General features: G+C 43.8%; 1 protein-coding gene across 4 annotated transcripts in view; it reads right to left on the reverse strand.

Annotated features, from left to right (window-relative positions):
* Positions 1-1,636: 1,636 nt before the first annotated feature.
* ZBBX (zinc finger B-box domain containing) overlaps positions 1,637-26,443 on the reverse strand; it is a 437,896-nt gene continuing 413,089 nt past the window's right edge. For 3 of the 4 annotated variants that reach the window (XM_063916186.1, XM_063916188.1, XM_063916187.1), the window contains 3 exons: positions 19,251-19,481; positions 4,289-4,391; positions 1,637-2,090 (listed from right to left, as the gene is read on the reverse strand). In XM_063916186.1, coding sequence (XP_063772256.1) covers positions 1,994-2,090; positions 4,289-4,391; positions 19,251-19,481 — 431 coding nt within the window. In that variant the 3' untranslated portion in view covers positions 1,637-1,993. The remainder of the gene's footprint in view (positions 2,091-4,288; positions 4,392-19,250; positions 19,482-26,443) is intronic. The other variant, XM_063916189.1, reaches the window with a different exon arrangement.

Consider the following 26,443-nt stretch of genomic DNA (forward strand, 5'->3'; position numbering starts at 1 on the left):
GAGAAACTCTGGAGCGCTCCCCTAGCTGTGACCAGCTCCTCCGGGCACATTTTCTAAACTGAGTCTGGTAGGAGCGGCATAGGGGGAGTAGCCAGCCCCCACTCTCAAACTTTTAAAGTGCCAGTGGCTCCTAGTGGACTCGTCTATACCCCATGGTACTAATGTGGACACCAGCATCCTCTAGGACGTAAGAGAAAGTAGAATTACAAGACTAAATAAACAGTACAATATACAGAAAGGAGCCAACAGACATTACAGGGGAAAAGTATCAGTGAAATAATTATACCACAAAATGACATACAGTTATTACCAGGAGCAATCGATGACCCCCTGCCTAGGAAGGGCAGACAGAATGGATCAGAGTCACTGACTTTAAATGTGTGAACACACTGGGCACAAGGATAGTGCAAAGGCCCCAAAGGGAGAACCAAGAGTGGAGATCCTTGCTTGTAAGCGTTTACAGTCTAAAGGATTAAGGGGTTAATCTGGGAGGTGACCGGGGAAGAAATGAGGAGTGTGCAAAGCAGACGTGAGGGGGTCTGGTAAGCTTTTATTTATTTAGGAAGCGTATAACGGCGAGACATATAGCAATTTTATCTTTGGTGGCATTGTACAGTAAGACTGAGTTTGAGTAGGTGTGCTTAGATCTCACACCATGCATTATGCATATGGAGGAGGGGCAGCAGTTACCCTAGCTGATGATTGAAGCTGGGCAGAGCAGGGGCATTCCTCACTAGCCCCACAGCAGCTGCACCAGGTTTTGTACAATAGTGCAAACAAGAGATTTTTCGCTTTGCAGAGCAGGATTACTGAAATTACATGAAAGGGTTGAGATGTCCTCTGAGATGTTGAGATGACCTCTGCTTAGTGAATGGGCGCACACCAATTTTCTCTATGCCAAAATAAAACAGCTTTGAGCTAGCGGCAATCTGGTCTTCAGGAGACAATTGGCAAGACTTATACACTCTGCCATGGGTAGTGACTGTGTACCTTTACCTGTATTTTGCAACTTATCTGCTTTGTAGTCACACACAAAAGTTGCTCGCAAAGTATCAAGAAGCAGATGAAGCCTAGTGATACATGGTGTGAGGCATGGTGCGGGCCGATCGTATTGGAAATCTATAGTTTGTCTTCTTACTTAGAGTAAAGCTGCGTCGTACACAGAAGCACATGAATGCCAACATTCCATGTACCTGGGCACTGTACGTTTGTTTGCATTAGCGATGTAAATAAGAAGCATATTTCAAGACAAAGCAATAGACTTGGTGCAGCGTAGCTGCAAAGTCTATGGCTCGCCAAGTAGCCCCATTTGAGCAAAGGTGAATGTGGACACATCAGTAGCCCTATACATTTAATGAGTGGTATTTTACATCTTCCAGATTCAACTTGGCTGAAAATGCATTAGACATAGAGGTGTAAATGTAATAGGGTGCAAGTTGCCGGAGGTCCGGGATTTCATATGAGAATAGCCATATTTTAAAGCAGCAATCATTTACAAGGCAAAACCAAAATGGTTTTGTCTTATAAATGATTTCCGCTTTAAAAATACGGCCATTATTGGACGAAATCCCGGACCTCCGGCAACTCGGACCCCTATTACATTTACCCCAAAAACTGCAAACACATAAAAATGACACAAAATAAATAAAGGCAGTCCTGATGTTCCTTTACTTAAATCATCGAACAGTATTTTAGGAGAAAACCAGAAACGTTTATTTAATAAAAGGGACGGTTCTTCATAAATGAGGATCATTGTATCACATTTTACTTCTTGATGTCCTGGACCTTCAAAAATAATGTATGATTGTATTTTTCACTATGACACCACTTAAAATTTAATAAGTGAAATCCATTAATGATGTCTACGAAACAACACACATGAGAAAAGTGTATAAACGACTAAAGAAACATGTTCAGATGCCCAGTTATACCAATGATCTAGTATGTAAAATGGACAGCATGTGTCATTCTCCCTGCACTGTGGTGCCGAGCGCTATTGAAGTGACAATACATTAAGTTTGTCCTGTAGGGTGTCTTCTTCATCTGATTCACTTTCTTCAGCACGGCTTTGCAGAGTATACCCCAGTGATCTGACAAGAAACAATCAAAAAACATGATATAAAACTATATTACACATAATAAGAGCCATACTGTTCCCATGAAATCTGCTGCGGAAGCCAACTGTGTATAAACAGTGACTAACACGCTGCACTTCTTCATGTATATTGAATTGTTCTCTGACATTTGTGGACGTGTACACTAGAGAGCTGAACTAATCCTAGTGTTCACGGAATACATTGATCTGGTCATAATCCATAACACTAAAGCTGGCCAAAAATGTTACAATCTAGTTGCTAAATCTGAGTTTTCATTCAATTGTAAGAGAATCGATGCCTGTGAGTGACAATCTATTCAGAACTATTAAATGTAAATGGACAACTAGCTCCATAATTTGATCAGATTAGAATAACGTTTTGCTCTACAGCAATGCTTTGAATAGAGGGTGTAATTCAGACTTGATCGTAGATGCAAATCTACAATCACTTTCACAAACATGCGGGGAGACCCCCCCCCCCCCCCCCGCACAAGTGCTTTTGTACCTGAAGAGTAGCTCCCTACCCATCGCTCTCTGGGTCACAGCAGCTGCATGTGACGTCAGGCAGCCACGGCTGCCCACCCCCCGCAAAGTCCAGACATGCCTGCGTTGCCCGGACCGCGCCCCCAAAATGCAGTCCCGCCCCCTCCCACCCAGCGAACACCTCTTCATGTCAATCAGGCAGAGATGCCGATCGCATTTCTGGCATGCGCCGGTGCACTGTGGCGCCTGCGCAGTTCTGACCTGATCGCCCGCTGTGCGAAAACGTACAGCAGCAATCAGGTCTGAATTAGCCCCAGAGTGTACATTCTAATTGTTTGAATAAAGTTTTCTTGATCATACCACTTGCCTCATGCACTGATAGTGCCCTCCCGCCCTGTCACATCATATCTGTAATGTGTGATAAGCAATTATTCCATTCTGGTTTGTGATCTGATTAAAAAGGATTTAAATTAATTAGACTGTAACCTATATTGATGTGAATATATAGAAATGCAATTGTTCTTTCATAAATAAAGCAAAAGAAAATCAATGTGTATATGGCTTAAACCAGAGACATCGATAAGACTTCACAATAGCTGGATTACAGCTCCTGTGAAGGTCATCACATTCACAGCCTCCCCTAACATACATACAGATGGAAAAAAAATGTACCCTGTTCTACAATTCTAAAGTGAGGCCCTGATGCCAAATCCGGGACAGTGACACGGCATCACAACAAGGAGGTGAGCAGATGGCACCAGGATGAAGCTCCAGGCAGCACAGGCTGCAGACTGCAGTTCCAGACACCATGAAAGCAAAATGCAGGTGGCCTGGGGAAGCAGTGGTGCCGCCCCCAAGGCCCCGGAGCCATGCATAGGCATTTCTGACTGGTAAAATGACAAGCTACCATGTCAGAGAATAGCCTGCTTGGCATGGTTGCGACTGATGTGACATTACCAAGGTAGGGATGGGCTACTAGCTAGACAGTACTGGATTATTCAAATGTGTACATTCTTCTAAATGAGTCAGGCTAATGGCGGGCACCAGTTTTTTTTATCATCTATAGTTGTATTGGGACATTTTGCATGAAGGAAACCTAAATGAGGCAGAAGGCGTGTTTATGAAGGATTCATTTTTTAAGCAAGTGACTACAGAGCCCCTTTCTCCCTGTGCTCATGAGGCGTAATCATTAACTAAGCAATATATTGTGTGTGGTGGCTTTCTACCATCCAAAATATCGTGAAGTGCACAAATACACATATAATTAAAATGCTCAAACATACAAAAGTGACACACATGATAAAGTCATGAAGCCCATTCACAGTCATTATTTTTTTAATATTATTATTATTTGTAGTTGCTATGCGACATGGTGGGGAAACCAGAACATGCATAAAACAGGGACATACTTTATAAGGAATGCAGACATGACCACAAATGGTAGGGAGAGATCTGCAAATGAGAAAGCTTACCATGTAACTGGAAGAGGGAACAACGGAAACAAGAGGAGCCAATGTGGCTAAGAGTGGAGACTGGGACAGACGTGAGAGTGCATTAATGTGAGTAATATAGGTGGGTGCGGGTTACATACGATTTACCAGCATTCGGCAACCCGAAGGTGAGAATCCTGACAGGGGGTAGGTAAGTATACTTACCCTCCCCCAATATACCCCTAACCCTCCCTTCCCCCAGCTAAACTTGATTACTCACCTTTTTATAGATGCTTGTTCTTCAGATACTGTTACTCTTTTGGCATGCCTTGTCACCAGAAAAGACCCATCATTAGGAATTGGGATTTGCACTTTCTTATCACCTGTAATAGAACCCCATTTTATTTTAGAAAAGGAAATATATATCAGGAATAGCTAGTTAAAACTAAACTGTAAAAATAAGATTTTAAACCTACCGGTAAATCTTGTTCTCGTAGTCCGTAGAGGATGCTGGGGACTCCGTAAGGACCATGGGGAATAGACGGGCTCCGCAGGAGACATGGGCACTAAAAAGAACTTTAGGTATGGGTGTGCACTGGCTCCTCCCTCTATGCCCCTCCTCCAGACCTCAGTTAGAGAAACTGTGCCCAGAGGAGACGGACAGTACGAGGAAAGGATTTTGTAAATCCAAGGGCAAGATTCATACCAGCAACACCATTCACACCGTAAAACATGGGAGATACGAACCAGTCAACAGTATGAAACAAAACCAGTATCAATCCAAAACTGATCCAACTGAAAAACATAACCCTTATGTAAGCAACAATTATATACAAGTCTTGCAGGATGTTGTCCGCACTGGGACGGGCGCCCAGCATCCTCTACGGACTACGAGAAAAAGATTTACCGGTAGGTTTAAAATCTTATTTTCTCTTACGTCCTAGAGGATGCTGGGGACTCCGTAAGGACCATGGGGATTATACCAAAGCTCCCAAACGGGCGGGAGAGTGCGGATGACTCTGCAGCACCGAATGAGCAAACATTAGGTCCTCATCAGCTGGGGTATCAAACTTGTAGAATTTTGCAAAAGTGTTTGAACCCGACCAAGTTGCTGCTCGGCAAAGCTGTAATGCCAAGATGCCCCGGGCAGCCGCCCAAGAAGAGCCTACCTTCCTAGTGGAATGGGCCTTAATCTAATTCGGTAACGGCAATCCAGCCGTAGAATGAGCCTGCTGAATCGTGTTACAGATCCAGCGAGCAATAGTCTGCTTAGACGCAGGAGCGCCAACCTTGTTGGCTGCATACAGGATAAACAGAGCCTCTGTTTTCCTAACCCGAGCCGTTCTGGCCACATAAATTTTCAATGCCCTGACCACATCCAGGGACTCGGAATCCTCCACGTCCCTTGTAGCCACAGGCACCACAATAGGTTGGTTCATATGAAAAGAAGAAACCACCTTAGGCAAAAATTGAGGACGAGTCCGCAACTCAGCTCTATCCACATGGAAAATCAGATAAGGGCTTTTGTGAGACAAAGCCGCCAACTCCGACACTCGCCACGCCGAAGCCAAGGCCAATAACATGACCACTTTCCAAGTGAGATACTTCAACTCAACTGTTTGAAGCGGTTCAAACCAGTGAGACTTAAGAAACCGTAACACAACGTTAAGGTCCCATGGTGCCACCGGAGGCACAAAAGGAGGCTGGATATGCAGCACCCCCTTCACGAAAGTCTGGACTTCCGGAAGAGAAGCCAATTCCTTTTGAAAGAAAATGGATAGGGACGAAATCTGAACCTTAATGGAGCCTAACTTTAGGCCCAAATTCACTCCAGTTTGCAGGAAATGGATAAAACGGCCCAGATGGAATTCTTCCGGAGGAGCAGTCTTGGCTTCACACCAAGACACATACTTCCTCCAGATACGGTGATAATGTTTCGATGTCACCTCCTTCCTAGCCTTAATCAGAGTAGGAATAACCTCCTCCGGAATGCCCTTCTCCGCTAGGATCCTGCGTTCAACTGCCATGCCATCAAACGCAGTCGCGGTAAGTCCTGGAACAAACAGGGCCCTTGTTGTAACAGGTCTTCCCTGAGAGGAAGAGGCCACGGATCTTCTGTGAGCATTTCCTGCAGATCCGGATACCAGGCCCTTCGAGGCCAATGTGGAACAATGAGAATTGCCTGAACCCCTCTTCGTCTTATGATTCTCAGTATTTTTGAGATGAGATGAAGAGGAGGGAACACATAGACCGACTGAAACACCCACGGTGTCACCAGTGCGTCCACTGCAACCGCCTGAGGGTCCCTTGACCTGGCACAATATCTCAGAAGTTTCTTGTTGAGACGTGAAGCCATCATGTCTATTTGAGGCAGTCCTCACTGACTTGCAATCTCTGCGAAGACTTCCTGATGAAGTCCCCACTCTCCTGGATGCAGATCGTGTCTGCTGAGAAGTCTGCTTCCCAGTTGTCCACTCCCGGAATGAAGACTGCTGTCAGAGCGCTTACATGACTCTCCGCCCATCGAAGAATCTTTGAGGCTTCTGCCATTGCCACTCTGCTCCTTGTGCCGCCTTGGCGGTTTACATGAGCCACTGCTGTGATGTTGTCTGACTGAATCAGAACCGGTAGACCTTGAAGTAAGGTCTGCGCCTGACGAAGGCCATTGTATATTGCCCTTAATTCCAGAATGTATGTATAGACAAGCCTCCTGGCTTGACCACAGACCTTGGAAGTTTCTTCCCTGTGTGACTGCTCCCCATCCTCGGAGGCTCGCGTCCGTGGTCACCAGAACCCAGTTCTGGATGCCGAACCTGCGACCCTCTAGAAGGTGAGTACTCTGCAGCCACCACAGGAGAGACACCCTGGCCCTGGGGGACAGGCGGATCATCTGATGAATCTGTAGATGTGACCCGGACCACTTGTCCAGAAGGTCCCACTGAAAAGTCCTGGCATGGAACCTGCCGAATGGAATGGCCTCGTAAGACGCCACCATTTTTCCCAGCACTCGAGTGCAGTGATGTACCGACACCCTGTCTGGCCTCAACAGGTCCCTGACCAAGCTCTGAAGTTCCTGTGCCTTTTCCATCGGGAGAAAGACCCTCCTTTGTTCCGTGTCCAGAATCATGCCTAAGAAAGGCAATCGGGTCGTTGGAACTAACTGTGACTTTGGTAGATTTAGAATCCAACCGTGTTGTTGTAACACCCTCAGGGAGAGTGATACGCTGTCTAGCAATCCTTCTCTCGATCTCGCTTTTATCAGGAGATCGTCCAAGTACAGGATAATTGTGACCCCCTGCTTGCGCAGGAGCACCATCCTTTCTGCCATTAATTTGGGGCCGTGGAAAGCCCAAATGGCAACGTCTGAAATTGGTAATGACAATCCAGCACTACAAAAACCGGCGAGGAGGCACCTCTTCGAATTCCAGCTTGTACCCCTGGGAAACAATGTCTATTGCCCAGGGGTCCACCTGAGAATGAACCCAGACCTGGCTGAAAAGACGAAGACGTGCCCCCACAGGAGCGGACTCCACCCGTGGAGCCCCAGCGTCATGCGGTGGATTTAGTAGAAGCCGGGGAGGACTTTTGTTCCTGGGAACTGGCTGTAGCTGGAAGCTTTTTCCCCTTGCCCTTACCTCTGGCAAGAAAGGAAGATCCCCGAGCTCTCTTGGATTTATGTGGCCGAAAGGACTGCATCTGATAATGTGGCGCTTTCTTAGGCTGTGAGGAAACATAAGGTAAAAAAGTTGATTTACCAGCAGTAGCTGTGGAGACTAGGTCCGCGAGACCTTCCCCAAACAACTCCTCACCCTTGTAAGGTAAAACCTCCATATGCCGTTTCGAGTCGGCATCACCCGTCCACTGTCGGGTCCACAGTGCTCGCCTGGCAGAAATCGCCATATCGCTCGCTCTGGACCCCAGTATGCCAATATCCCTCTGAGCCTCTCTCATATAAAGGACTGCATCCTTAATATGGCCCAGAGTCAATGAAATAGTTTCCTTATACATCGTATCCATATCAGCAGATAAGGTATCGGTCCACGCTAGTACAGCGCTACAAACCCAAGCCGACGCTATTGCCGGTCTGAGTAATGTACCGGTATGTGTGTAAATTGACTTCAAGGTAGTTTCCTGCTTGCGGTCAGCAGGATCCCTGAGGGCAGCGGTATCCTGAGACGGCAGCGCCACCTTTTTGGAAAGGCGCGTCAACGCCTTGTCCACTCGTGGGGACGATTCCCACCGTATCCTGTCCTTGATCGGGAAAGGATACTCCATAAGAATCCTTTTGGGAATCTGCAGTTTCTTATCTGGAGTTTCCCAAGCACTTTCAAATAACTCATTTAATTCAAAGGAAGGTGGAAAAGTAACCTCAGGCTTCTTTTCTTTAAACATGTGGATCTTAGGATTAGGCACTGCGGGGTCATCTATAATATGCAGCACATTCTTTATAGCAATAATCATATAATGAATACTCTTTGCCAACTTTGGCTGCAACATCGCATCATCATAATCGACACTAGAGTCAGAATCTGTGTCGGTATCTGTTTCAACTATCTGAGAAAGTGGGCGCTTTTGAGACCCCAAAGGCCCCTGTGACATAGGGAAAGGCAGGGTCTGACCCACCGTACCGTCCCTGGACTCTGCTTTGTCCAAACGTTTGTGCAATAAATTCACATTTGCATTTAAAATATTCCACATATCCATCCAGTCATGTGTCGGCGTTGCCGACGGCGACACCACACTCATGCGCTCCACCTCATCCCTAGGAGAGCCTTTCGCTTCAGACATGCCGACACGCACATACTGACACACCACACACTCAGGGAAAGCTCTATCTGGCGACAGTTTCCCCACAAGGCCCTTTGGAGAGACAGAGCGAGAGTATGCCAGCACACACCCAGCGCCAATAACCCTGGAAAAACAAAAATTTACCCAGATATAGCGCTTTTATATATATATTCACTGCGCCAAATTATGTGCCCCCCCTTCTTTAAAACCCTCTGTCACCGGTGATCAGCAGGGGAGAGTACGGGGAGCCAGCTTCTCAGCGTGTGCTGTGGAGAAAATGGCGCTGGTGAGTGCTGAGGAAGAAGCCCCGCCCCCTCAGTGGCGGGCTTCGTTCCCGTTTTTTTTTTATAAACTGGCGGGGATACTCTGAAATACAACTAAATAGTGTAAATCAAATCATAGCCAGTCCTAGAGGTATAGATTGCTGCCCAGGGCCCCCCCCCCCCCCCCCCCCGCACCCCACAGTGTGCGCTGTGTGTGTGTTCTGTGTGGGAGCAATGGCTGCGCGTTATCTCATCGAAGATCTGAAGTCTTCTGCCGCCTCTGAAGTCTTCTATCTTCTTATACTCACCCGGCTTCTATCTTCTGGCTCTACGAGGAGGACGGCGGCGCGGCTCCGGGACGAACCGCTAGGGGAGACCTGTGTTCTGACTCCCTCTGGAGCTAATGGTGTCCAGTAGCCTAAGAAGCAGAGCCTAGCATTTAAGTAGGTCTGCTTCTCTCTCCTCAGTCCCACGATGCAGGGAGCCTGTTGCCAGCAGGTCTCCCTGAAAATAAAAAACCTAACAAAATACTTTCTTTCAGGAAGCTCAGGAGAGCTCCCTGTAGTGCACCCAGTCTCCTCTGGGCACAGTATTAAACTGACTGAGGTCTGGAGGAGGGGCATAGAGGGAGGAGCCAGTGCACACCCATACCTAAAGTTCTTTTTAGTGCCCATGTCTCCTGCGGAGCCCGTCTATTCCCCATGGTCCTTACGGAGTCCCCAGCATCCTCTAGGACGTAAGAGAAATTGTAGTATTTTTGTTCTAATATATTTTAATTACATGACCTACTCAGTTCAGTTAAAACCAATTATATTGTTTTTATTTTAGCCACCATTTAAGTATGTTTGGAGATATAAATAGGTACTAGTACAGGGGTGGCCAACCAGTCAGTGACAAAGAGCCAAAAAACCTTGTTACGTACGTCAAAGAGCCGACATTGAACCAAAGGTGCACATGCAAAAATGGAATGTGGCCTTGTGCCTGCTAGACCACGCCCCTGGTATAAAATACATTGAAAAAGCCAGAACGACATAAAATTGAATTTTTAATGCCAGATTCATTGAAAAAGCAACTTTCACACAAAATAACTGAAAAAGCCAGACTCACATAATAAACTTTAACTCTCCCATGTGTCACTCCAGCCAACACCTTCCTGTCACTCCAGCCAACTCCCCATGTGTCACTCCTGCTAGCACCCTCCTGTGTCACACCAGCCAGCTCCCCCATGTGTCACTCCTGCCAGGACCCTCCTGTGTCACACCAGCCAGCTCCACCGTGTGTCACTCTAGCCCACACTCATGTATCACTACAGCCCCCCCACCACTCGTGCCATTGCAGCAGCCCCTTATGTGTCCTCTGTTTTCCAGTGGGTGTCACACCGCTAGTATCTGGCTCCTTCAGTTTTCAGTCCCTGTAGTGCTGCTGCGTGTCTGGGTGGAGTGCAGCGGTTTCTGTATCTGTTGTGGTCACATGATTTAGAGTGTTGGGAGCCACATTAGAATAAAGAAAGAGCCACATGCGGCTCAAGAGCCACAGGTTGGCCACCGCTGTACTAGTATATTGGATCCATCAAAAGCCAGGTCACCTTGGTCTGCCTCCTGCTCCACCCACTCTGTCCCATCCCCCACTCCATCCAAATCCACTTTCACAGTCCCGGCTAGTCCTCTATCCTCTCCGGATAATCTAGGGTTTGTCATGTTGCTTGCTGCTTTGGGAGCTGTTGGAGGGGAGGCGCTTGCATTTACTACTACTTATGAGATTAATTATACTGACTAGTATTTTCGACAAGTCATTTGTATAAATAGAACAGGAACAGCCAGGAAAACAGGATGCAGGGTAACACATGGTTAATGCAGGTATGCAGTAGCTACAAAATGCAGGCATTCAACAGGTACAACAGATCCAGCCAGAAACATATGGGGTTAATGCAGGTGGTGTGCAGTGAACTGAAGCACACACCTGTATATACAGCAGTATATACTCTGCGGTGGTCACACAGTGGCAAAAGCAGGGTTTTTGGTGTGATATACAGTCTCCATACAGGTAACTCTCCTCAAACAATTATCTGGGTGGCTAGCTACCCCTTTGTTCTCTATCTCACACACCACAGTATCTTGCTCTCTCTTCCCCCATCCTCCCATTCTTGCTCTCTCTTTTCCTCCACCCATTAAACTGGACGGTTGTAGAGCTATTGTATGGAACCTCCCTGACTTGCAGAAGTGTTATGGGTGTGATAAATAGGGTAGGGAAGCCTGTTTCAGACAGATGCCTTGCACCTAGTATGGGCCTGGTGAAGTGCAGATGTTAATAGTGAAAGCTGTGTCAGCCAGTGTAAAATCACTTGTTTCCGCTTACACATGCATGAACCCCTGCATTAGTAGAACGGATACATCAGCACAAAGTAGTAAATCAGTCTTCCGTGGCTGGGAGCAAATAATAGGATTTTGGTACTTACCAGATAAATCCTTTCCTTTGAATCCACAGGGGGCACTGGAGTATTCTTGGGGATATGGACAGGGCGTTAGCCGGGATAGGCACATTTAAATATTTAAATTAGTAACTCTCCACCCCCTCCATACTCCCATAGAGACTTCAGTATTTTTACTGAGCCGAACAGGAGCGATAGAGGAGGATGAACATTAGAGAATTCCATATAACATTATAACATAACGGACAACAATAAAGTTGAAACATAACGTAACGGACAACTAAACAGTTGGCACAATAATAGATATTACCGTAAGATCTTAACAATCGTTGAGAATGTGTTACCATAAGATCCACTGAACTTACCACAAGACAGGTAAAAACTGCTCTGGGTGGGCGTCCAGTGCCCCCTGTGGATTCAAAGAAAAGGATAATCTGGTAAGTACCAAAATCCTATTTTCTTTTTCATCCACTATGGGTCACTAGAGTACTCTTGGGACGTACCAAAGTTTCCCCCTTGGGCGGGAGAGCTGTTTGGCACCTGTAACACTAGACGGCCAAAGCTAGATGCTGATGCCGCAAACGTATCAAACTTGTAAAAGCGCACAAACGTGTGCACTGATGACCATGTAGCCGCACGTCAAAGTTGCGTCATAGAAGCTCCACGACCTGCTGCCCATGAAGTTCCCACAGAACATGTGGAATGAGCTGAAACTGATGTAGGCGGTTGTAGCCTAGCATGAAGGTAAAACGTGGTCAGCTTAATCCATCTGGACAAAGTCTGCTTTGAAGCTGGCCAAGCCATCTTGGCTGCATCATAGAGAACAAACAATGTATCCGTTTTACATACTGTTGATGTTCGGGCTACATAAACGCGTAGTGCGCATACCACATTCAAAGTAGCTGGAGTTCCTGCACTTCCTGATAATTCCTGATAATAGGATTTGTGCAACTTCCCGCATGGCCATGCGATTTTACGTTCCTCCTTCTTTCTTGATGTATGCGACTGTCGTCGCATTGTCTGACTGAACCTGGACAGTCTGAGACCGGAGCATGTGCACTGCTTGTCGCAGCGCGCTGCAAATTGCCCTGAGTTCCAGGACATTTATTGACAGTAATCTTTCTTGGTCTGACCACAGACTCTGAAGCTGACAATTTTGTACCACTGCTCCCCACCTCTGAGACCCACGTCCGTCGTTAGAATTATCCAATTCCAGACGCCGAACCTTTTCCCTGTTGTGAGATTGTGTACTTGGAGCCACCATAGTAGTGATACTCTGGCCCTTGGAGACAACCGCACTACCTGATGAATTTGTAGATGCAAGCCTGACCTGTGCGAGAACATCCAGTTGAAAAGGACGTGAGTGAAATCTTCCGAACTGGAGTGCTTCAAAAGACGCCACCATCTTTCCTAACAGTCGAATGCACAAATGCACTGAGACTGTCCGTGGATTGCGCACTAACTGTACCCGATGACGAATACTTTGTGCGTTGTGTTCTGTCAGGTAAATCCGTTGATCCACCGTGTCGAGAATCATTCCTAGGACTTGAAGTCTTTGTGACGGAATCAGGCTTGATTTCTTGAGGTTGACAATCCAACCATGCTGAACTAGTACATTGTACGTTAGTAAGGCATCATGCAGGAGTATGTGTTGAGATGGAGCTTTGATGAGCAGATCGTCTAAGTACGGAACTATTATCACTCCCAGGGATCTGAGATGAGCTATCATGACAGACATCACTTTGTGAATACCCGATGCGCTGATGAGAAGCCAAACGGTAGCGCTTGAAATTGATAATGGTATTGTTGTACTGCAAATCTTAAGTAGGCCTGATGCATTTAAGAACGCATTCTTGAGAACCATCGAAATTCTGAATTCCTGTGGATCTAAACCTGCAGTCACTGACCGCAGGGATTCCATCTTGAATCTGTAGTAAGCGACGTACTGATTGAGCTCCTTTAGGTTCAATGGGGGTCATTCCGAATTGATCGCTAGCTGCATTTGTTTGCTGTGCAGCGATGAGGCAAAAAAATGGCACTTATGCGTATGCGGCGCAATGCGCACGCGCGTCGTACAATTGCAACAAACGATGTAGTTTCACATAAGGTCTAGCGAAGCTTTTCAGTCGCACTGCTGGCCGCAGAATGATTGACAGGAAGAGGGCATTTCTTGGTGTCAACTGACCGTTTTCAGGGAGTGTTCGGAAAAACGCAGGCGTGGCTGGGCGAACGCAGGGCGTGTTCGTGATGTCAAAACAAGAACTGAATAGTCTGAAATGACCGCAAACGCTGAGTAGGTATTGAGCTACTTTAAAACTGCACAAAAAAAGTTTGCCGCCGCTCTGCGATCCTTTCGTTCACACTTCTGCTAAGCTAAAATACACTCCCAGTGGGAGGCGGCATAGCGTTTGCACGGCTGCTAAAAACTGCTAGCGAGCGAACAACTCGAAATGACCACCAATATCAGACTGACAGAGTCATCAGGCTATGGAACTACAAAAAAACCTGGAATAATAACTGTGACCCTGTTGGTGACTGGAACCGGAATCAAACAGCTGAATCTACCAGAGACTGTATCGCGGTCTGTAGAACCGCCGTCTTGTCTTCTGACACAGGCAGACCTGTCTTGCAAAATTGCAATGGTGGAAGACAATCGAACTCTATTTGTAAGCTTTGAACACAAAATTGCGGATCCGCCCATCTGTGGATGCCCACAACTGATGATCCGAGATGGGCTGGAAGCCCATTATGCCACTGGCTTGTCGGTAGTCTTAGCGTCCTGACGACAGTTAGTGGTTTGTTGAAACCACGTCCTCTACCACGTCTACTGTGTGTGGTTGTTCCTGTAGCACGGCCTCGAAAGGACTGAGGTCTAAAGGATATGAACGCTGTCCTGAGTATTTCCATTTAGGAATTAGTGTTGGCAATGGTAGGAAACCAGATTCCCCGACGCCCCCCTCACCCACCCACCCCGTGGCCTGCAAAATGCATTTGTCCAATTGAGGATCAAACCTCTAGCCAGCGTAAGGTAACGCTCCTATTTCTGGTTTAGACTCTGACTCCGCCTGTTAAGAACGTAGCCAAAGTGCACGTCGTGCCACAACTAGTGAAGCTAAAAGGCGAGAACTAACCTGCCCGACGTCCACAGAAGCCGTACCTAGACATTGAGCAGATTCACAAATGTGATCAGCGAGACGTATAAGGTGGTCATCTTGTAGGCCAAACTTGAACTGTATTGCCCATGCAACTACAGCCTTGTTATCCCAAACCCCCACCAAAGCAGGTCTAAGCAACACCCCTACTGCTGTATACACTGACTTTAGCAGAGCTTCTAGGGTACGCTCCAACGGGTATTTAAACGTTGTAGCAGCTGGAGTCTTGACATGTATCAGCTGCTTATTAAGAGATGCTGATTAAGAAAAACACACCGGAGTTCCCTGTTTAGCAACTAAAAAGGTTCTTCAGTCTTCGTAAACTTTAGAACTCAACGTACTGCCCTGATGAGATTATCAATGGCCAGGCTATCAGTAACCTCACTATCTGACTCCTGGCCCAATGCCCTCTCCTCGTGTTCCTCTTGCGATATGAAGTCTGGCATTGAATCGTCAGAAAGCAACATAGCTGAAACTGTCAAGTTATAAGACAAATAATAACGATTTTTTGGAATTGAGCTAGACCTGGACCTTCCTTCTTCCTCTTTGGATGAATTCTAGCTTCAGATCTAGACGCATGACGCTCTACAGCGGCCAATTCCGATTGTAAACCAGTCATTACATGCGCTAGCATCCCCCAAGGAGGATCAGGGTAAGGGTCCGTATTTGTGGTCGTATTTGCAAGTCATACTGTGCATGTGGTAGTCTGACAGACATTGCAGTGAAGCTGCTTGTTTGATTTTGCATTAGCCTTACTCATTATGTACACAGACAGACAAGTAGAGAAGGACAGACAAATCCCTTGACTTATTACCACGTAAGTAAAATATGCAGTGCACGTGGGATAAACTACAATAGTGAAACCTGTGCTGTACAAAAATTCATTCTAACACCCCTGCTCCTCCAGTGGCCGAGTGTTGTAGGGCAGCAACTTCCTGGAAGAAGAACCAGGAAGTAAGGTTAAAATGGCGTCCATGTGCTTGCTATTGCAAGATAAGACTTTACAATGTTAGCTGATACATGAATATATATTATATACAGAAATACATACATTCATATATCTACAGTATATACATATATATATATATATATACACACACACACACACACACACACACACACACACACACATCACCTATGTGTAACAAAGGCTTAAGAGCCTGATAGTGCTCAGCAATTATTAAAATAACTTGGACCCCCTTCCACAGGCTTAAAATGCAGCTTAGTTATGGGGCCTCCCTGCGGCCTTTCCCCCCACCCCCTCCCCGCGATCTCCCTCCTCTCGTCGGACCGCGGCAGCCCTGCAAGACATACTGTGCATGTGAGAGCTGTCCGCGGTCAGCCTCCCACCTCTCCCACTTCTGCAGACAGAGCTGCCGTTCGTGGCTCCGGAGCTCTGGAGGGTAGCGGTTAGCAGAAGCTAATCGCGGGATGGAGGGGGAGAGCAGCGGCGGCAGGGAGCCGGAGAGCGGTGCAGAGTGCCCAGCAGCGGCTGCTAGGCAGCCCGTGGCTGGGCTGCAGGCTGGCAGGGGTTACCGGAGACTGGGGAGCGCGGCTAGGGAGCGGCGGCTGGGAAGCAGCGATGGCTTGGTGCCCAGCGGCGGCTGCTGTGCAGTCCGCGTCTGGAAAAGGCAGTGGGGAACACAAAGTATAGTCATCAAACATAAAGTCCCCACATAGCGGGCGGCAGTGTGAGCTGCCTCACCGCTCATTACCTGTTTCCAGTGGAGGCTATGACGGGGCTTCTCTTCTAAGTTCTGTCCAGCTCCTTTATGCAGCTTTAGGCTGCAATCAGCTCTGCTGATTGTGGTCTATGGCGGGGCCCCTCTTATGAGCACCGACAAGCCATCTGCTGCACTCTGCAGCACCAACAATCCCGGATCCAAGCTTCTTGATAAGCTGGGAAGGGATTGAGGAGAAAAAAAAATTAAAAATAAAATCTTGAAATTGAAGAAACTGTGGAACCTCGTTCACTTGTACCTTCCCGACTGAAGCAAAGAAAAATACTGAAGTCTCTATGGGAGTATGGAGAAGGTGGAGAGTTGCTAATTTAAATATTTAAATGTGCATATCCCGGCTAACACCCCGTCCATATCCCCAAGAGTACTCCAGTGACCCCTAGTGGATGAAAAAGAAACAGCCACCTAAGGGCGGCACACCAAGCGGATGAAGCCAAGTGATCCTTTTTCTGTCATTACAACTTATTTTTTTATATTTTATTTAGCAAATGACGGGAGTGGGACAACAGGCAGCAAATTGTGGTCCAGGAGGTTGTAGTAGTGTGAGGTTGGGGTTGCTTTGGCAGTCTCGAGGTATCCAGACTGGCCCCAAAATAAAGGGACAATAACGTGATTGGGGGGCAGCCCATAATGTGCCTATGCAGCCTGACCCCTAAATCCGCCCCTGACTGTAAGTGCGACTCAGAAACCGCCCCCCCCCCCCCCCCCCCCTTAGATTCTTATATAGATTCACTATAAAGTATAGAAAGACCTTAAACTAGGGATCATTTATTCCTATGGAAAGCAACTCAGAGATTGCAGGAGAAATGCTATAAGAATATAATGATGTATTAAGCCTGAATATTTACATTTATATGACCCATGTATACAGATCATACATCTGCAAGCAGTCAGTAAGAAAACCCTTAGCACTGTATATGTCAAGTCCAGTTAGTTGCACCACAGGGTTTGACAAACCTTTATCACTGTATTTCACCAGCATCAGTACTGAGCCTTGCAAAAGATACAATGGAAAAGTTCTAAACAATACACCAATGCAATAAATTCAGTAAACTAGGACACTTCTCAATATATGCTTCCAATATCACAGAAAGCCTGATTGTTATGAGGCTAGAGGTGCAGGAAAGGTGGCAGAAAGCAACATATAACTATATATATATATATATATATATATACACATACGCACACACACACACACACACACACACACACACACACACACACACACACACACACACACACAGCAGTTCTCAGAGTAGGAGGTTGCTAACGTGACAAGTATATGAACTGTAGTATTTGGATTGGAATCCTTGAAATTTTTTTTCACACATCTTTTTCAACAGTGGATAGAACAGCATTAATAACATACTAAAACTGAATCTAATTTTTATACTTTACACTTCCACCCACATTAAATTTGAGAAAACTACTAATTTGAATAAATTTGAAAAAACGTGCCATGGTTTAATTATAGTTGTGAAGTTTTATACATGACTAATAGCAGGAAATCACACTGCGCACAAGGAATCTGGTTGTACAGTAATAGTTCTGCTCATTCTTTCCATGAAATGTGTCTGTATATTAATAATGCCCATTTCAAGTACTCTCACTCTGGGGTTTATTAAAAATAATATTGTTCAATAAATTTGATGCAGCTTTCAGAAGAATGTGAAATCATGTAAAAGCTTTTTCGAGCAGTCTTCTGAAAGTCTCGCAAGATCTCTCATTAAAGTGTACCAATCTCCTTTACATCATGGAGTCGGGCAATTTATAGGCTGGACCAGTAGTGGTTCCTACCTTCCTCCTGTAGGGGGACAGCTGGGGTTGCAGAAGCCTCTCGCCTCAGCAGCTGTCCAGCCCCTATACATTGCACACTACGCAAAAAAAATAATATATGTACAGGGGAGGGGGGACCCACACAATCATGCCTCGTGCAGTCCCTAGAAGCTGAATAGGGCTGCTACAATGAAAGAAGAAGAAGAAGCACTCTCTCTGTTAATGGCAGTACAGTCCCAGGGGGAGAAAAGACCCCTCTCACTCCCTTGGGGCTGTCTGTCTGACATTTGAGTAGCAGAAAGCACTAACAATGAGAACCCACTGCTAATTCAGGTAGTGGGAGACTGAAATCACTCAGCAGATTGCGCCACCAGCAGATTAAACAGGGGAAAAAGCTGCAGACACAATGTGGGCTTTAGTCTGGGTGCAGGTTGTGTGGTTTGGGGACCCATTTGACTCAGGAACCAGTGTGCACTGAAAACCCTACACCCATTATAGGTATACTCCTTCCTATATCCCACATGCTGGCCCAAACACTCATGGGTAACACTTAGGAGCCCTCATCATACTGTAGTTACTATCTAATGATCACCAGGAAATGACTAAAATAGAACACAAAACAATAACATTTTCCACAGATTAAAGGGAATCTAATGCCCATTCTTGTGTCAAATACAAAAATGGCCACTACTGATGCTGGAATGAGATGCTTACAAAAGTGGGAAATGGGCTCAGCACCCAAGTGAGAAAATCCTCAAAGGGAATCCTCAAACAGATAATTTGATTTAAGATACTGTATAACAAATTCAGTTTAAACAGATTTCAAACGTTCTACTATTATATCACAAATTAATATTTAGCAATACAGTTTTAGAAATAACCATCTGATGCAGTGGCTTAATATAATATACCCTTCTGTACAGACAGGTTCATTATGACCAAATAGAATGTGGGTCACTGTGAACTGCTTCATCTGGAACAAAGTGATGATCCTTAGTGACAAAAGAAAAGATTCAGATGGACACAAAAACTTGCTTATTGTCTGTCACAAAAAACACCTTACAATGGGAAGACAGGTTGAGATGAGATCAAGTACCTGAGTGTAAATCAATGAATTCTTTTTCCAAGACAGCCAGCGCTTCTTTATCATTTTCATCCTCTAAGAGGAGGTCATCTTTGTCCTTTGAGTCGATTAGCTCTATTTCTGAGATCTCTGAGGCTGCTCTAGACAGTGGTCGTGCTGCTGCAGTGCTAGGTCTTGAGGTGCTGTGAGACCCAGATATTCGGTGCATGGATAATGCAGAATAAGCTCTCCCAGACCAACTACCTAAAAGAACAAAACCAAATTGAAATTAAAATAAATAATTTGACTAATAGTCTACTATTTTTGCCTATTTAATATAACATAGCTTTGAAAAAAGTCAGTGATTGTATGGTTGTTGCCTATATGGTTCTATGTCCCTTCCTGAGGATGATTCATAAACATTCAAGTTTCCAACAATATTTACCAAAAACAAAAACGGCTGTTCCCCACAAAAGCTAAATATTTCTTGAATGTAACAAGGATGGAACGCAGCAAAAATCTCCAATATATGTTGCAGACCCTTAATTTCATGGGATCTGCTACACTGGCAGATTTACCGAACTCCAGAATGCAGAGCATTATGGAGCGTAGCCCTGGCAACTTACACAATCTTCAGATGCATTAGCACATAAATTAGTAGCCTATGGAATACTGCAATACATATTTTACTGGAGGGGGAGCCTCCAGATCCCACCCCCTTTTGGCCAGCACTGACACATGCGCAGGCCAAAGGCCAATCATGCAGCGTACACTTGCTGGGTCTGAACCCAGATCCAAAGTAATAGGGGTTTCTTTTAACTATTCGCCATAAAAGGGCTTTTTGAAAGTTATTTTCCAGTACCACAATATTGTTAAATGTAGTTTGTAGTAAGTATGCAGAAAAGCATGTCAGGAAGGTCTAGAAGACACAAAAATTAATGGAGTGCCTTTATATAACTTTCTTTTTTAATTTTAATTTTATTGTAAACTTTGAAGCTTAAAACAAGTGTACAGGTACATGTAATATTCCAAGAATAACAATGGTAAGCAAATTAGTTCAGTGCCCTACTTACAGATCTAGCGATAAACCATGTGTATCATACACAACAAGATTCATGACAAAAATACAAAAGGACAATGAGTATGGGACATGCCGTGCAAGAACCAAAAAGAACAGACAGACTATATACTGTAGGTGGATTATTATCTATCAATATAGTTAAATACTATGTAGTTGTTGAAAAACATTAGTAAGTAACTGTTTAGTCTGGTAGGTAAGAATGGAAATATAACTTTCCCAAAGTTCAAAGAACTTAGCTACTCTGGATTCTTTGTTTTAAGATGCCTCAATCCAATCCATTTGGAATAAGTAAAATATTTTTTCTTTGAATAAAAAAAGTAGGGGGGTTACCAGTTGGTTCCAGACTTGTAGGAATGTTTTCTTAGCTGCCGAATTTAAGATTAATAATAACTTACAGCCATCCCGGAACACTCTTTGGCCCTGTGGCAAGATACTAAAAATAGCCCATTCGGGGGTAAAAGGAATGTAATTGACCAAACTGTCTAATGCGTACTTGTAAACTCTAAGCCAAAAGGGCCTAGCTCTTGGGCATGACCATAGGCAATGATAGATGTCAGCACTGTCTTCCTGATACCTAGGGCATTTATGCGAGGAATAAGAACCCATCAGGAATCCCCTGTGCGGACTGATATAAGTTCTATTGTGAATGTTTAAAAACAGCTCCCTATATGAACTGACAGGAATGATATAACATGAATTATATAAGCTTTTCAACAACGAATCTAACGTTATACAGAAAAATGTTGATGCCACTGTGGCAAACCAGACTGTAAAGTATCATAGTCAATCTCATCTCGTAATATATTACAATGTTTAGAAATTGCTTTATACTCCGGCGGAGGATAAGATAGAAATGTGTCAAAAGAATTATCCCAGTCTCAAAATTAGGAATAACTTGGCTTACAGTGTTGAGCAGGCATTCCCAACCACGATCCTCAAGGCACACCAACAGTGCAGGTTTTAGTGATATCCAGGCTGCAGCACAGATGGTTAAATCAAAATAACTGAGCTACTAATTAAGTCACCTGTGCTGAAGCCTGGATATCACTAAAACCTGCACTGTTAGTGTGCCTTGAGGACCGTGGTTGGGAATGCCTGGTGTTGAGTTTGATAAAAAGCAAAGGGAAAGGGAGATATAAAGCCATATTTCTCAACCCCCTATTGAAACGTAAGAAGCTTTTTAGATGATCTTTCTACAAAACAACCGATGGAACTCACACCCCTAGAGAACCACATCTAGAACGGGTTTGACGTTTGACCATTGGAATCTGGATTGTTTAAAAGTGTAAGGAACAGAGAATTATGAGCATTTAGTCCTCTTTTGTGTCTCAATATGTGCTACACCTTACGAGTATTCCAGAGTAAAGGATTTTCTTTCAATCCTCCCGGTATCTCTTGAGCATGAGCATGAAGGAAGGAGACTAAATTAAGGTTTTGTAGAAAACCTTGTTCTAAAGTGGGATCCATGTAAATGTTAGTATTATGCAACCAGTCTCGGAGGTGACGTAATAAAGCTGCATGGTTATAATGTGTTAAAATTGGAAAATTAAAACCTCCATTAAAAATAGGTTGTTGGAGTCTAAACAAATCTATTCTGGTACGCTTTTTGTTCCTAATAAATTTAATAAAATCGAGTTTTTATTTTGTTAGTAACAGCGGTAAAGATTAAATACATCAGTCTAGGAATTGAAAGAATTTTCAAAAGATTAGCTCTGCCCAAATAGGAGAGCCGGAGACGACGCCAATTCTCTAAGTCTCTAACCATAAGGATAATGGATTTAGTTATATTTATTTGGTATAGAGAGGAGGGATTTTTGGTGACTAACACTCCTAAGTATGAAAAAAAAATTTTGGCCCATGTAAAAGGAACAGTCGCATGCCAATATGGGCGAAAGAAACCCGGCTTTAAGTATAATGCAATTGACTTGTCATAGTTAACCTGAAGACCTAAGATAGCCCCAAAGTCTTGTAACAATGAAAGTACAGTAAATGTGGAACAGAAGTTTTAGATTCTGAGAGATAAATCAACATATCATCTGCGAAGGCTGTGGCTTTACTCTCCTGTGTTCCTATCTTTATCCCTTGAATATTAGACTCTTGTTGTATTATTCTAAGACGAGGGTCTAAAGAGAAAGCCTTTAGATAACTTTTAATATGAGTCACATCTTACTAGAAGTTACAGAAGTTTTGTTGACATAAATGACTTAGGCTGACATTTTGGGACCCTGATTTCTTTTATGTACAACTGCAGAAAACATTAGAGCTCTAAAAGTATTTTATATTGCATTTAGTAATTAGTTTGACAGCAGTATCTAGAAACAGGGCTTGTTGATGTAACTGATCTAAGAATATTGCATCATACAGTATGTCACTTTTCCTTACTGCAGGTGTACTCTACTGTTCACCTGGTACACTCATCTCCTGTTCATTCCTTGCTTTATCATCAGATAATTAATTAAGCCCAGGGAATAGTAGCTGGAAAACAAGTGAAAATGAAAGCAGACTATTGTGTACTGTGTTTTGGCAATTCTACTACAGAATGCTTCTAAATGATAATGCCTAATTGTTGCAATGTTTTGCTACAGAGCCTATCATATTGTATTTCAATCTACTGTAATATATTAACCTCAAATTAAACGCTTTGGTAGTTTTTCCAATATAACTTACAAGTTACCATAAATCAGGGGTTCTAATTGCATGATCTGTAACATAAATATGTGTGACCATTCCATATAGGCTTGGGGTATATTTCCAAAGCTACTAATTGTGTTTATGCCCAATGATTAAAGGTGCAATGCTTTTATTAGCCGTGTCTTGCAAGTCATAGCATAGCCCTTTTAAATATTGTGCATCAATAATAAAAATAATGCATACGACCGGACACTTCATAAATAAACCCCCCAGGTCCCCTATTTGCAAATCTGTTTTGTCAACCAAAGAATAGACTTATTACCACTTTTAGAAGCATATTTCCATTTTTTATCAAGGGCTGCAAGTTGTGTTGGTGGATACTAAAGTATCGGAGCATTTGATTATCACTCTGGCTGCGGTACAGCTGTTATGAAAAGCAGCAGCCCCACTAGTGCTATCACTTATACTTTCACCACTAATTGTTACTGGTGAAAGGATACTCTGCAAGGCAGTGTAAGTATGCAGGCGTGTAGTTCACACATGTACACAGAGAAGGATACAATCTGAATGGATCACTTTTTGTACTCCTTCCAATAGGTTGTAGCAGGCGTCCGTTTCTGCAAGCAAACACTGAACATTTTCAGTGTAATGTGCCCCTAAGAGATAATGATTATTTCATACAAGTCTCCAATTAACATACCATTAATGGAGTTGATGTAGAGATTTTGCATGCATCTAGCTCTGCATATTGCATGCATCTACAGTAGCTCTGTAAGGGTAGCATACAGTAAGCACCACTTTTACACCAGACTGAGAACAGTGCTATCTTTACAGTACATAATTCATACAATATATTAAGCTCCCCATACACTTCTGTGACATGTTCCTCTGACATATCGCAGGCGATCACCCCGGCAGGATCGCCTAAGATATATCATATGCCGTCCTTTTGCATACAATATATCTGGGGCGATCCCAGCCATGCCTAGAGGATCCGATCCGAAACTCATCCAAATCGGATGAAATCGGGCATTATCGTCCTAGTGTATGGGGCCCTTTACTTTAATAAAGTGGCATACATATATGTTTGTCCGTGTCTGGACATTGCTATTAATAATAGTTGCAAATACATACAAGCATCTGTTGTCTTGCCCTTTAAAAAAAGAATCAAATTGTGAATCCGTTTTAATGCCGTAGACTAAATGAATATATACTGTAAATACAGTAATGCAAATAGGCCACTGTAATAATTTATACAGTATCAGTGGGAAGGATCACAAAGCTATCAAAGGTGTCTGCCAATCGCCATCATAAAGTGGGCATGTTTTGGTCCGGGAGGCTGAGTGTCCACAAGATATACTGTACGCATCCGGATAGGTGCATATGCCTCTTTGTTGTGGTCCTTACTATAGTGATTATGAATGAGTGTGTCACATTTCTGGTGGGCATGCCAAGTACAAACATGGCCTATATACTGTATGTAACAATACGTATTTTGTAGATAATACCATGCTGTAGTCTACTGAGGACATGCGCCGATTAGGGGTGGGGCGCACAGAGGTTGCACATGGACACTCAGTTTCTTGTTCTGTACCCAGACAGTGCTTTATCTATCTAAAATATGCAAGTGAGCAAAATTCCTGTGTGACCCTCCTAATCTGCTACAGGTGCAGCCTGTATCCTTGTAAAAACATCATTACATGGTTACATTTGGTGTCCTGTGCTGTGAAATGTACAGCATTCAACATCTATGTATATTAAAGCTATTGATTCTGAAACAGAATAATTCCTGTCTCCCCAACATAATTAACATTTTGAAGATTGATACATAACCCACTGCTAGGTGTACAAAGCAAACACATCCACTGCCTGTGGGACAAGTACCAAGGGAACTGAGGATTGTATATTTTTCAGTATGTGGAAAGCATGATGCATTTTTACGAGAATAAAACATTATATTAGGGGAGAAAGATCATACAATTTGAAATGTCTAGCGCAGAAACAAAGTAGCCAATACTCAGAGGACAGGACATCTGTGACTGATACACGGAATAAAAAATACATCAGAATTATATTAACTTTATATTAACATGTGTAGAAAGTGATGGATGGTAAGTAAGATAGCAGTAATGGAGTACAGCAGTAAATTCAGACTACGGTAGTCAAAGTTGACATCTCTGGATAAAATGAAGGGAAGGATCTTGTAAAAGATTGTAAACCTTGTTTAAGACAATATGGAAATGCGGGATTGCTATAAATTAATAGTTATTACAGATTTGTATTTATACTTACATTAGAAAGATGGACCATGAAAAACTGTTTTTTTGTTGCAAAAGTCTCTAGTATTATAAGCAATGCATACTTTGAATATAAGTGTTTCCTCTTCCAGCTTTTCAAATGTTTTAAGCGTAGTAATAAATATATTGAAAACATTTTCGATCAATAAAAAAGCATGTGATCCTGTTGTAAGTATTGGTGAATGACGGGCCAACGGCTGCATTCATTTCATTCATTGGCCAAGAACAATACATAGACACTTACAAAACGCAAATAGATTGAGACAGTTTGCTTTTAGCCAATCAACAAATAAAAATAAACATACCCAGATGACTCTGTGACCAATTTAACCAAATCCCGATTAACCATAAGGTCATGTATGCTGTACACAGGCTTTGACTGGTCCACAGGGGTACAGGGGAAACCACCGGTGGGCCCCACTGCCTGGGGGCCCATCTCCTGCTCTAAGGATCAGGTTCTAGACTGTGCACTTGAATTATACTGGACTATGGTGTATTTTCTACAGTGCATTGCTGTTATTAATCTGGTATATTCTCTTGCATGCAGCAGCTGAATTTACTGTATATATTTATGATGGGGCCCAGACGTTGCGCTCTCTGATGGTTAGTCAAATCAATAAAGTGGCAGGCCACACCCCCTCTGCAGACTGACCACACCCCTTAACATGGCCCCCTACCACTGCATTACCCGGTGGGCCTTACATGCCCCAGTCCGACACTGGCTGTACACGTTTGCTGTTTCACAGTATTGTTTAAACTAGTTGGCTGGGGTAGCTATCAGAGACAAACCTTGACTGGGCAAGCTGCTTTGTCCTCAGATAACGGGTCATGAGGGACAAAGGTGTAAAACTTGAAGCGTTGGAAAAGGTAGAATAATGAGAGCTAACCTAAGTCGATAAACAATCAGAAAAACAGTAGAGTAACAAAATTACAACTCTACTCATGCAAATGATTGCAATTGCTGGTAATTGTATATCTGTACAGTTGGGCATCTGTTGCTTCTAAAATTACTGCATTTATTTCAAAGTGAACAATATTAGTGAGCGTATTACATCATAAAAGCAAAAATGTTTATTTTAATGTGTATTTGACTATACATCAATTGAACAAGCTTATTTGACTTCTACTCATTTTAAGACTTTTCAAAACCCATTCCCCTGATTTATTCCTAACATGTAATAGAAAGTTTTCTATTATCTAAGGCCATACTGACATTT

This window comes from Pseudophryne corroboree, chromosome 4, assembly GCF_028390025.1.
Source record: "Pseudophryne corroboree isolate aPseCor3 chromosome 4, aPseCor3.hap2, whole genome shotgun sequence".
Taxonomy (NCBI): domain Eukaryota; kingdom Metazoa; phylum Chordata; class Amphibia; order Anura; family Myobatrachidae; genus Pseudophryne; species Pseudophryne corroboree.